Source organism: Myotis nattereri (assembly GCF_964212035.1).
Source record: "Myotis nattereri genome assembly, chromosome: 11".
Classification (NCBI taxonomy): Eukaryota; Metazoa; Chordata; class Mammalia; order Chiroptera; family Vespertilionidae; genus Myotis; species Myotis nattereri.
The window spans coordinates 7,743,503-7,757,260 of NC_138086.1; the positions used below are offsets into that span (position 1 = coordinate 7,743,503).

The 13,758-nt window shown below is 36.6% G+C and overlaps 1 protein-coding gene across 1 annotated transcript in view; it reads right to left on the bottom strand.

Moving 5' to 3' along the window:
- The window catches only part of SAMTOR (S-adenosylmethionine sensor upstream of mTORC1), a 109,877-nt gene that overhangs the window by 68,116 nt on the left and 28,003 nt on the right, over positions 1-13,758 (bottom strand). Inside the window, exon 2 of the mRNA XM_081102056.1 lies at positions 8,367-8,508. Within this exon, the coding sequence (XP_080958182.1) occupies positions 8,367-8,508 (142 nt within the window). The remainder of the gene's footprint in view (positions 1-8,366; positions 8,509-13,758) is intronic.

A 13,758-nucleotide genomic window follows, 5' to 3' on the forward strand; every position in this document is an offset into this window, starting at 1 on the left:
TGCAGAACTTGAGACTTACGCGTCTCCACAAACAAGCGAGACAATTTTCTGGAGAACCTTGACTAATACAATACCAAGTAGAGTACTTTCCATGACATCTATGCTAATAAAAGGGGTAAGATGCTAATTAGACTGGACATCTTCCAGACATCCTTCCAGACAAAGCCACAGTGGTGGGGGCTGAGACAGAGGCAGTTAGGGGCGATCAGGCAGGCAGTTAGGAGCCGGCGGTCCCAAATTGCGAGAGGGATCGGGCCTAAACTGGCAGTCGGACATCCCCCGAGGGGTCCTGGATTGGAGAGGGTACCGGCCGGGCTGAGGTACTCCACCACCCCCACCCCCGGCACAAATTTCATGCACCAGGCCTCTAGTATTATTAAGTAAAAAAGAAAGACACCAAAACAGTATAAATAAGAAAGGGTGAGTATGTGTATGTGTATGTGTATGTACATGCATATGTGTGTGAATTTGCTTATTTCTACAAAAAGAAACACTGATAGGACAAACAAGAAACAAGGAAAATAGAAGGAAGCCTTTTCTGAGTATACTTTTTAAAAATAAACTTTTGACTTTTGAACCATGTAAATGTTTTATAGTCCCCCAAATTTACAGAAAATTAGGGGGAAAACCCATAAAACTGAAAGTAAAATGAAACCAATTGTGTAGTCAACTGGTAACATAACCACACACAAAAGAATTGTTGTAATTTTTAGAGAGATTATGACCCTTAGTGGATATGTTCTAAAGACAATAAAATTGGTACAGTAATTTTGAAACCATTTTATGTGAACCATAGGACAAAGCAAATGTGTAAATGTTATTCAGAATTAAGTCCTTCAATGTAACAGAAGAATATGATGTTAGGCAAAAATCCTGTAATATTACATTTGAATAGAAAATATCAATTATGAGTTTGACTATATATTTTTTCTAATGCTTTTCACTGAAAAATTCTAGAAGGAAAGACACCACAGCAGGATATCTAGTGCTCAGATCTTGATTTATAAATGCCATTTCTCACTAAAAGAAACTAGGGCTCCTTGAATAAACAGCTTAATACTAGATCTTGCCCAGGAAAACTAAAGGCTCAACTTGTACTAAATATAAGAAAGTGCTCAAAGGTGATGCCAGAACATAGAAGTCAGCTTTGAAGGGCACCCACTGACTAAATATGGAATAATTTGAACAGGAAAAACAAAAACAAAAGTAAAAAAACACCAAAGACTGATGAAAAAAGTTGAAATAACAATCCAAGAGAATACAGTGATATTACAAAAATTAAAAAAACACAAAACTTGTCATAATTGGAATTATTTTTATTTTATTTTTTAATATATTTTATTGATTTTTTACAGAGAGGAAGGGAGAGAGAGAGTTAGAAACATCAATAAGAGAGAAACATCGATCAGCTGCCTCCTGCACATCTCCCACTGGGGATATGCCTGCAACCCAGGTACATGCCCTTGACCGGAATCGAACCTGGGACCTTTCAGTCCACAGGCCGACGCTCTATCCACTGAGCCAAACCGGTTTCGGCAATTGGAATTATTATATCACTCCTTGTGAAAATTGGTAATTAAACAGAAAGATTTACATGTATGTATGTTTATTTTTTACCCAGCCTTTCTGGAGAACATGTTATTATTCTTTGTTCATACATTAAAATGCAAAGAACAATATTTAAAAATTTAACAAATTTTAAAAATCATTTTGCAGTCCCAAATAAAATAATTGACTTAATAAATGAAGTATACCTGTTAATTGAAAGATTGTTGGGAGACAGGACTGATCCATAAGCCAACATTTTACTTGCTAATTGCAAAAAAACCCCACATAATTTTACAATGGAAGGACCCAGTAATAGATACCATATTAACCAAATGGCAAAATTTAGCATCTCTAGTGGTGAAATAATCCTATATAATAAGAGCCTAATATGCTAAGTGGTCGGCTGTTCAACCAATCAAAGTGTAATATGCTAATGATATGCTAAGGCTGCTCAAACACTCACTATGATGTGCACTGACCACTAGTGGACAGTCGACTGGTCAACCAGTTGCTTTTATGTGCACTGACCACCAGGGGACAGACAGTCAACTAGTCAACCAGTCACTATGACGTGCACTGACCACCAGGGGGCAGATGCTCTGACCTGTAGGTTAGCTTGCTGCTGGGGTCCAGCCAATCAGGACTGAGCGAGATGGGCCAGAAATGCCCTGGAGCCTACCACAGTCCCTCTCCAGCTGGCGAACCTCCCGCGTCTCTCCCCGGCCCTGATCCTGCACCAGAGGGGTCCCTCAGCCTGGCCTGCACCATGTGGCAATCCAGGACTCCTCGGGGGATGTCGGAGAGCTGATTTCGGCCCAATCCCGCAGGTCAGGCCGAGGGACCCCACTGGTGCACAAATTTGTGCACTGGGCCTCTAGTGTGACAATAAGAACCTGCTAATGTAATGCAATATGAATTATGCAGTTTCACCTAATAGGTTTTTTTTGGCAAAAATATGTGACCTGAATCAACTGTTTAGACCAGCCGTGGTCACACTACGGCCCACGGGCCGGATCCGGCCCATTTGAAATGAAAAAAACTAAAAAAAAAAAAAAAAAAAAAAAAAGACCGTACCCTTTTATGTAATGATGTTTACTTTGAATTTATATTAGCTCACACAAACACTACATCCATGCTTTTGTTCTGGCCTTCCGGTCCAGTTTAAGAACCCATTGTGGCCCTCGAGTCAAAAAGTTTGCCCAACCCTGGTTTAGACCCAACTTTCAGTTTTTTCACGAAATAAAGATGAAAATAAATGGCACCATGAGAAAACAAACAAATTCAAAACATAGGACATAAAGCTAGTTTTGGATAAGGATATAATCACAAAAAACACCTAGTTGTGCTGTAAGTAGAAAAAGAAACTATACAATCTAGCCTGGTCCTTGTGGCTCAATGATTGAGTGTTGATGCACGAACCAGGAAGTGACTGTTCAATTCTGAGTCAGGGCACATACTGGGCTTGTGGGCTTGATCCCCAGTAGGGCCATGCAGTAGGCAGCCCATCAATGATTCTCATCATTGGTGTTTCTCTCTCTCTCCCTCTCCCTTCCTCTCTGAAATCAATATATATATATGATCTAAAAAGCAATACATTAAAAAGAAATTGAGAGAACTGAGGATGCAAAGAGGCCTAAGGGAACTAAATTCAGGGACACACGCCTTTCCTAGATGGGAAGGGATCACAGGCACTTGGGCATTTGTGCATGGGCGGCAGAGGATCAAGCATTCCATGGGAGCGATACTCTGTTGTATTAAACAGAAAACAGCCGAGTTTTTAATGGCTGCTTAAAATGATGTGACAGAATCCTTAAGAAGACCAAATGCAGCCCTAACTGGTTTGGCTCAGTGGATAGAGCGTCAGCCTGTGGACTCAAGGGTCCCGGGTTCGATTCCAGTCGGGGGCACGTACCTTGGTTGCGGGCACTTCCCCAGTAGGGGGTGTGCAGGAGGCAGCTGATTAATGTTTCTCTCGTATTGATGTTTCTAACTCTCTATCCCTCTCCCTTCCTATCTGTAAAAAATAAATAAAATATATTTAAAAAAAAAAAAAAAAAGAAGAAGACCAAATGCAGAGATTGTTCTCGCCATTCTCCTGCTTACCTCCATAGCTTTTTGAGTACATAAAGGCAGCAGAATAGCACTGGAGTCTTGGAGTGGAACTAAAAAGTAGAGAAAATTGTCTGCATTCTTCCTTGGTCAGAGTCCTACTAGAGCAGTGATGACGAACCTATGACATGCATGTCAGAGGTGACATGTGAACTCATTTTTTTGGTTGATTTTTCTTTGTTAAATGGCATTTAAATATCCTATATAATAAAAGGGTAATATAAAAATTGACCCTAACAGCAGAATGACTGGGAATGACTGGTCACTATGATACACACTGACCACCAGGGGGCAGACGCTCAATGTAGGAGATGTCCCCTGGTGGCCAGTGTGCTCCCACAGGGGGAGCTCTGCTCAGCCACAAGCCAGGCTGACGCCTGCCAGCACAGCGGTGGTGGTGGGGGCCTCTCCTGCCTCCTCACCAGTGCTAAGGATGTCCAACTGCAGCTTAGGCCTGCTCCCCGCTGGCAAGTGGGCATCCCCTGAGGGCTCCCGGGCTGCCAGAGGGATGTCTGACTGCCAGCTTAGGCCCGATCCCTCGGGGAGTGGGTCTAAGCCAGCAGGTGGTCATCCCCCAAGGGGTCCCAGACTGCGAGAGGGCACAGGCCGGGCTGAGGTACCCCCTTGAGTGCACAAATTTTTGTGTACCAAGCCTCTAGTATAAAATAAATATCAAAAATACAGATCTTTGTTTTACTATGGTTGCAAATATCAAAAAATTTCTATATGTGACACGGCACCAGAGTTAAGTTAGGGTTTTTCAAAATGCTGACACGCCGAGCTCAAAAGGTTCGCCATCACTGTACTAGAGGATGGCACTTTTAATATACGTAGAACAGGTCTCGTCCTCAAAGCATTTGATGCCAGAGGTGAACAAACTATCTAAAGAGGTAACCTACCTTCAATCCAGCTTAACATCTGATGGGATCAAACTGTTCTGTTTCTCATCCTGGCTGCCTGTCAGAAAAAAGCATGCCTTCTCTGGGAAAAATAATATTTACACCAGTCTCTTCTAAATACAATGCTAGTATATGTATTTTTTTTAATTACCAATAATAAGTTAAGCAGATAAACATAATAGAAAAAACAGCCAAAAGAAACAGACCCACAGGTAAACTATATGTTGGAATAGGAAGACAAAGACTGTAAAATAACTGCTTTAATTTTTTAATAGAGAAAAATATTAACTAAATAGAAAAATATGGAGAACTTCAATAGAAAAATGAAATCTCTAAAGAGCCAAATAATTATCATAGAAAAATTGAGAAAAATAGTATATTGAAAACATCTCTTGGTAATTAAAAGAAAGAAAAGACAAAAAAAAATTAGTGAGGAAATATAGAATATTTGAACAATGCCATTTACCACCTCGAACCAACAATTATAAACTACAGACTATAAGCTATTTTACAAATCAACTAACATTTCTCTAAAAACTTAATGTTAATGGAAAACAAAAACATTAAAGCTGAAGAAACGTAATCATCAAATGCAATGCAGGAGTCCTGACTGGATTTAGAAAAACAAATTATGAAGTACATTTTGGGGACAATGAGAAAAATCTAAATTTATGAAATAGGTATTTTAGGAAATTACTTTTGTTCTTAATGTGATTATAGTATTATGGTTTTGTAGAAGAATGTTCTTATTCTTAGGAAATGTGTTAGGTTGAAATGTTACCTGCTGTTTACTTTCAAATGGCCCAAGAAATAGTGTATGTTTCTCTCTGTGTTAAGAGTTACAAAAGGCAAATTTTTAAAGTTAAAGGTACAACTATAACTTTATATTGTATTTATTTTGTTTGTTTATTTTTCCTTTTTTTTCCAATTGACCTTCCCCCAGCCTCCCCTACCCCCTATATTGTATTTAGTGCCTAGTATTTAATACTTCATATTACAAATAAAATTTTATTATTTTTTTAAAGAAATCTTATGTAGAATTCTTCAAGCTAACCGGTCAACAAAATCTTAGCAGGGTAATGTCAATAAGACTTAACTCGCATGCTAAATTCCAATAAAGTTTTAAGTACAACTAACTGGAAACAAACTTGTTACACCCTTTTTTAAAGCCCATTTTAGCTTTCAAAGTGACATTGCTGCCTGAGAACTGTCAACAGAGAAAGGAAGTATAAATAATGCAAGTTATAACAAACTACAGAGAATTAAAGTTTCAATATTGTTTTGAAGGCTTTTCCCAACCTACTTTTAAGTTTAAAGTAGACGTTATAAAACTCCTCTTGGGACAACTTCCCATAGTAAAATCTTTTACCGTATTTTGCCACCTACAGTTCTTTTTCAACAGTTTAAGCTAAATTCTTATTAATGTTCTTTTTTAGAAGTTTGACCTTAAAATAACCTCTTTCAGAACATAGGTAGATACAGTAACTATTGATAAAAAACATATATCTAAGGAAAAAGAAGAGTGAAGTGGGAGGCAGATTCATTATTCAAGTAGAAGGTACAAACAAGTACTCCTATAAGAATATCAAAGCCCATTTAAAAAATAAAGTCTAAGAACTTACCTTATGTACTGTAATACTAATTTATTTTTTAATATATTTTTATTGAGTTCAGTGAGGGAGAGGGAGAAAGAGATAGAAACATGAGTGATAAGAGACGATCGTCAGTCAGCTGCCTCCTGCATGCCCGCTACCCAGACAGGGGCCCTGACAGAATCAAACTGTGCCCTCCTGGTTCATAGGTCGACACTCAACCACTGAGCCACACCTGCCGGGCTGCAGTACTAATATAAAAGCAGTGTTGCTAAAAGCCAAGAATAATGATCTCAAGTAGTGATGGTGCTGATTTCCTGATTGGATCACATTATTCTTCTGTGTTAGAAGGGAAATATTTAGTTTAGCAATACACCTGATTTTGTATTTCTTAGGTTGAGGAAGAAAATGTGTATTCTTAGAAAAGTCAGATTTATAACCATTTTCTCTCAGAACCAAACACCACCCCCAAAAAAACCATTTCAATTCCAAGTACTCTATTTCCTATTATTCTGATTCCTTCCTATAGTTTCCCAACTCCACAGTTCTTTGATTCCAGAACTCATTAAGGGTACCACCTATTTAATTCATTGCTCCTTACCCACCTCACATTCAACTTTCTTCTTACACATTGTCATACCACCACAGTGTATACACTTTCATCTCACTTGTCACTCTCTTAAGTCATTATAATCATTTGAGCATTAATCCAATTACACCGTCCTACCCATTCACTTCCTCACCCTCCAAGAAAAACTGTTTCACTATAACTTTGTGCCTTGATTATTACAGTAGCCTCCAAATTGGTTTCCTTACTTATACCCTGCCCTTCCTATAGGTCTACCTTAACAGAGCAATTAATTCTTACGAATTAATATTTCAAAAGGCTAAAAAAATCCTATCACTCCTCTTCTTAAAACATCCAATGACTTCTCATCTCATGCAGAATAAAAGCCAATATCTTCACAACAGTCCACAAGCCCCTACAAAAACTAGCTGTTCAGTATCTTATTTTCTACCATTTCCCCCCTCTCATTCTGCTCTAGCCACCCTGGTGGTCTCCCTGCTGTTTCTGAAACATGCCAGCATGCTCCTGCCTCAAGGCCTTTGGAATTATTAGAGCTTGTTCTCCCACTTCCTTCAGGTCTTTTACACACATTATTTCAGTGAGGCCTTCTTTGTCTACCCTACTTAAAACTATTTTATTTTTCCTTACTTTATTTTTCTCATTGCACTTACCATCTCTGACCTATTACATATTTAATTTATGTATTATTTCTTGCCTCTAATCCCCACTAGCATATAAACTCCACGAGAGCAAGGATTTTGCCTCTTTGGTTGATTGTTGTACTCCCAGTGTCTATGATATGACTAATAGACAGCAGACAACAAACACTATACATTACTTATTAAATGAATAAATAAAATAACTAATTTAAATACATCTTTTTCTCTAGATCATTTGTTGAATGAATGAAAGACACTATTACATAATTTTTAAATGAGATTAACATTGAAATTTTTAATAAAAAATAATTACATATAAAATGCAAACCTGAAGTTATCACAAACTTATTGTCCATGTAGAAAGATAATGTTTTGTTTTCTAGGAATTCATTTTAAAATTCAGTCAATATACATACTCATTCCTATAATTTTATCAACTTTTGAGAGAGCTGATCATCAGTATTGCACTTTCTGATGTTTTAAACATTAGAATCTATACTATGAGAAAATAAACATTATCCAAAGTCAATATAAAAGTTGGAATACCCTGAATCACACACACACAAAAAAATCAGGATTTTAAAACTTTTAAGATGTCTTCAAATTTTAAATTATAGAAAAGTACTCACTTTTACTTGAATCCAACTGTGAATATTTATCTAAAGAAATTTCTATACTATAACTTATTAATGATGAATCATGTTAAATTTCATATTTTATCATATTAATGTTAAATGCACTTTTAAAGCTATTCTTTTATAAAGCTGAAGCAGAAAATTTAAAGTTATGTTAAAGAAAAATATTTTGATTTAAAAAGATGAATGAAATAAATCTAGAGGAAGTGAAACAAAGGGCAAGAAGTTATTTAAAAGACATCAACTGTTTTCAAACACTTTATTTTGGTATAATAAATTATGCATAGCATTATTTAAATTGGAGCATGTCAACAATACATTAGAAACCAAACATGTTAGTTCATAAAAACACTCACCTACAACACCATTCAATACGTCCTTCACCTTCACAACTTTTCACCCAATGATTATCTGCCAAATTTTTCATTGCAACAGCATATTCACAAAGTGTTTCCTCATCCTCGCAGTGTTCTCGCCAGATCTTATCAAAATCTCCCACTAAAAACAAGGAAAAAAAAATAAATTAAGTTAACTATACTTTTGGGTCTCTACATATTTATCAGTTCCCTGTACTGAAAAGGGGGTGATGGATGAGAGGGCCATACAAGTTAGCAAGCAAGTTAAATAATTTTATTTATACATTTGGACTTGCTTTAGGTATACTGTACTTTTGTAATCCTAGGGCAAAAATGTTACTAAAGAAACTACCTTGAAAGCCTCTCCCAAGTTTGGAGTCTTTATGAAATGTTCTGAATAAAAATTATAAACTGGGTACATTATCTGGGCACTGTATTATTTCCGGCAATTATCTTTTTAAAAAAATTAAATCAGTCATCACACTTAATATGAAATCTGAAATATCAATGTGAGTTCTTATAAAGAGAGGTATGAGAATGCTATGGCTAAATAAATGACCTTAACATAATTTTCTAAATCTGACTTTTCTAAGAATATACATTTTCTTCCTCAAGCAAAAGAGTCAACAAAAATTATCAAGGTGGCTTCATTCAATGTCCTTAGACATAAAGATTTAAGTTCTCTTGCCTCACGTTCAAATGTAGGCAATTGTTTGGTGACAGAATAAACTTAAATTGTATAGTTCAACTATAACAACACTTATCTATTCAAAATTTGAAAAATGATTATTTTAAGCGTAGAGTTCAAAAAGTACTGAGTTGAAAACCAAACTAATAGCCTTCTAATTTGAACAAATCAAGAAAAATAGTAGCGTACAAACATACCCTCACATACACAGTCAGGTAAGCATCAGTCTCAGTCTTGGCCTGAACACTGATTTAAAACCCAAAAGTTTTCCCTTTGGGGGGTATTGTTCTTACACAACAAAATTTTCATTAATCACTAATCTAATATTTGTGTAGTGACAGGGCTCTCAATTTGTTAAGTAGCAGATTGGTAATAATTTCCCACTAAAAACAAGTAGGCAAACAAAATTTTTTTAAATACTCAAAGTCCTCCTCAGTTTTGCAACATCTTTCAGATGTAGTTATATACCAGTGTCAGTACAAAACTATAGGAAGTTAAGTTTTTGAAACAAATATTTTGATTAATGATATTTTAATAAACCTATCTATGATGGTTTATAACACTATTTCTGGCTTTAATAATTTAGACTCTATAGAAAGTACAATTTAAGAGAAAGATCTACGTACAAGTAGTTTATATGGAAACAGGAGTGAGGGAGTGGAAGAACAAAACAAGACAGGAAAAAATGCTAATACCAGAGTGTATTACTGAGGTTGCTGCTGTGGGCAACAGAGAAGCATCTAGAAGGCTTCTGGAATTGTTCACCTACCGGATGCGAGGCTGGAACATTTATCTATCAGTCACCATCCTCCATTAACTAAGTGTTAACAACTGCTTAACAACTGGTACTTCTAGTCCAGTGGTTCTCAACCTTCCTAATGCTGTGACCCTTTAATACAGTTCCTCATGTTGTGGTGACCCCCAACCATAAAATTATTTTCATTGCTACTTCATAACTGTAATTTTGCTACTGTTATGAATCGAAATGTAAATATCTGATATAAAGGATGTATTTTCATTGTTACAAATTGAACATAATTAAAGCATAGTGATTAATCACAAAAACAGTAATTATGTATGTGTTTTCCGATGGACTTAGGCGACCCCTGTGAAAGGGTCGTTCGACCCCCAAAAGGGTAGCGACCCACAGGTTGAGAACCGCTGTTCTAGTCTATACTTAGGCCCTAAATAAGGGACCATCCACAGTGGACTCCAGCAGTGTTGCAGAAAAATAGAAAAAAAAGCAACTCACATTTAAAGTGAAACTCTGTCAGGGCTGGGGCCTCTGAGCTCACAGTGTCTGTCCACCCCAACTGACGACTAAGGGTATATTCTGTGAGGCACCAAAGGCATCTACTACTATGTAATTGTATAATGTGAAACTCAATTTACTTTAGAATTCTACTAGCTATGAGATGCAAAGACAACTGTAAATATACAGCAACCTGTTACCCTTCAGCTGTTTAGAAGATCTTTAGTTTTTCACACTTAACAAAATTCTCTTTAAATATTGTCAATTTCTTATAGCGTTTTAAGGCTTGCTATCTGCTCCTATGAAGTTTTGAGGAAGGATTCAAATTTTGTCTGTAAGCCTATTCAACTGATGGCAGACAACTTCAACTTAATGGTTTCACTAAGGAGTCTCCAGACTCTCCAAGTATACTGATACTGAAATTAACGTGATTAGTAAAGTGCATTATACTTAAATAATAGAGACTGAACAATGCAACTGTATATACTTTTTACTCTTTCAACAAGTTTGCTGAAAAAATACTTTATTTCAAACACTATCTCTAATAATAAAAGTGTAATACGCTAATTAGACTGGATGTCCTTCTGGACGACCTTCCAGATGAAGCTGCTGCAGGCAGGGGCTGAGGCAGAGGCAGCGGCGGGGGGCCAAGCCCCTTGTACGAATTTCATGCATTGGGCCTCTAGTGAAGAATAATAAAGCTAATGAGCAAGCACCAACATCACAGGAAGGGGAGAAGACATAATAAAATGTGGTAAATGTTATAGTAGTGACAGGAACCTGGTAAGTTCACTATGTTCCAGGCGAGGCACTACCCTGGTACCAGAACTTTTAAATCATATATTTATTAAACAAAAATGTATCAAACTAGACTACCAGGTATACACTATGTTAAATGTATGGTCATTTCAAAGTTGAACCAAAAACATACTTAGCATTCGGTTATGAGAAAATTTCACTTTCCAGAATATCCTTAAAAGCTTACTAAAGTATTTTAAAATAAAGTTACTAAACAAAAATAGAATGAAAAATCCAGTTTATTTTTCATAACAACCTGTTATGTTTTTACAGTATTCAAAATAAATGGTATTGACCCTTTAAACAAAGTATTTTTGAAATAATTTATAATTTGAGCTCTAAAAAGTCAAGAAATATTAAGGTCAACCTGTACACAATATACATATTCAAACTGCATACACACACAAAAAATGTTAAAACTATATTCTAAGGCTTTTATTATCATTTAGTTATTAAGTTAATCAGGATTTAAAACACTGTCCTATTTTAAAGGGTAATAGTTTTTCATTATCAAAAAGAACTAAGAACTTCCTGAGATCTACATCAAACATGTAGTCAAAAGAATAAGAAATGTATTCAAGTTCAATCCATCAGAACACTCAATAATTAATAATTAGCCTTACAATGATTTTAATATATTGCATTTGTAATGACTAACTCACTGTGATTAATAATCTATATTCTTACCCATTTCTTATATAGACTTCCTATAAAAATATGAATGTATTTTTTTAAATATATTTCTTTATTGATTTCAGAGAGGAAGGGAGAAGGAAAGAGAGACAGAAACATCAATGATGAGAGAGAATCATTGATTGGCTTCCTCCTGCACACCCCCTACTGGGGATAGAGCCCACAACCCAGGCATGTGCCCTCGGCCGGAATTGAACCTGGGACCCTTCAGTCCAGAGGCTGACACTCTATCCACTGAGCTAAGCTGGCCAGGGCATGAATGTATTTTTTAAATATATATACATTTTTTATTGATTTCAGAGAGGAAGAGAGAGATAGAAACATCAATGATGCGAGGGAATCATTGACTGGCTGCCTCCTGCACATCGGACCGGGCCCACAACCCAGGCATGTGCCCTGGATCAGAATAGCTCTATCCACTAAACCAAATTGGTTAGGGCAATATGAATGTATCTTAAACAAAGACAGTGAGAAAGAGAAAGAGGAAAGAGAGGGAAGAAGAGGGAAATTTCCAATGAATTCTTACATTTTACTTTGCCCAAACAGGGAATTCCAAAATTATTTTTAGAAAGCAAATTTAAAGATATATGTGTCCTGCAGCCTAGTTTGAAATTAATGGTAATAAACATTTTATGGTCAAACTAAAATAATAAATTTAGAGAAGAAATTGGTAATCATTTGTCCAATATATAGTTTCAAGATCAGCTCAAAGCTCTACCTTTAGCCAGACTCATCAAGAAACAGAGATAGGAACCAAATAAATAAAATCAGAAACCAAAGTAGTGAAGTAACCACTGACACCACAGAAATACAAAGGATTATAAAAAAACCAATATGAACAAGTATATGCCAACAAGCTAAACAATGTGTATGAAATGGACAAATTCCTAGAAATGTACAATCTTCCAAAACTGAATCAGAAAGAAACAGAAAACCTGAATAGCCCAATAACAACTAAAGAAATTGAAGCAGTAAAAAAACAACAACAAAAAACTCCCAGCCTACAAAAGCCCTCATCCGGATGGCTTCACAGGGAAGTTTTACTGAACATTCAAAGAAGAACTAACACCTATCCTCTTCAAACTATTCCAAAAAATCCAAGAGGAAGGAACACTTCCAAGCTCTTTGTATGAGGCCAGTGTTATTCTAATTCCGAAAATTAAGACATTACAAAGAAAGAGAATTACAGGCCAATATGCCTGATGAACATAGATGCTAAAATCCTCAACAAAATATTAGCAAATTGCATTCAGCAATATATTAAAAAGATTATACACCATGATCAAGTGGGATTTATTCCAGGGATGCAAGGCTGGTACAATATTCGCAAATCAATAAACGTGATACATCACATAAACAAATTCAAAGACAAAAAGCACATGATTATATAGAAAAAGCATTTGACAAAATCCAACACCCATTTTTGGCAAAAAACAAGAACTCTCAGCAAAGCTGTAATAGATTGATCATACCTCAACATAATAAAGGCCATATGTGACAAACCAACAGCGAACATCATACTCAATGGGCAAAAACCAAAACCATTTCCCCTAAGAACCTGAACAAGACAGTGACATCCAGTTTCACCACTCTTATTTAATAATAGTGGCCCGGTGAATGAAATTTGTGCAGAGGTGGGGAGGGGAAGGTTCCCCTCAGCACAGCCTGCACCCTCTCCAATCGGACATCCCCCTTGCAATCTGGGACCGCTGGCTCCTAACCGCTCACCTTCCTACCAGCCTGATCTCCCTAACTGCTTTCCCCTGCCAGCCTGATCCCCCTAACTGCTCTCCTCTGCTGGCCTGATCGCTCCTAACTGCCTCTTCCTTGGCCCCGCCACCATGGCTTTGTCCGAAAGGACGTCTGGAAAGTTGTTAGGAAGTTGTTCGGTCTAATTAGCATACTACCCTTTTATTAATATAGGTTGATTTCAGAGAGGGAGGGAGATAGAAACATCAATG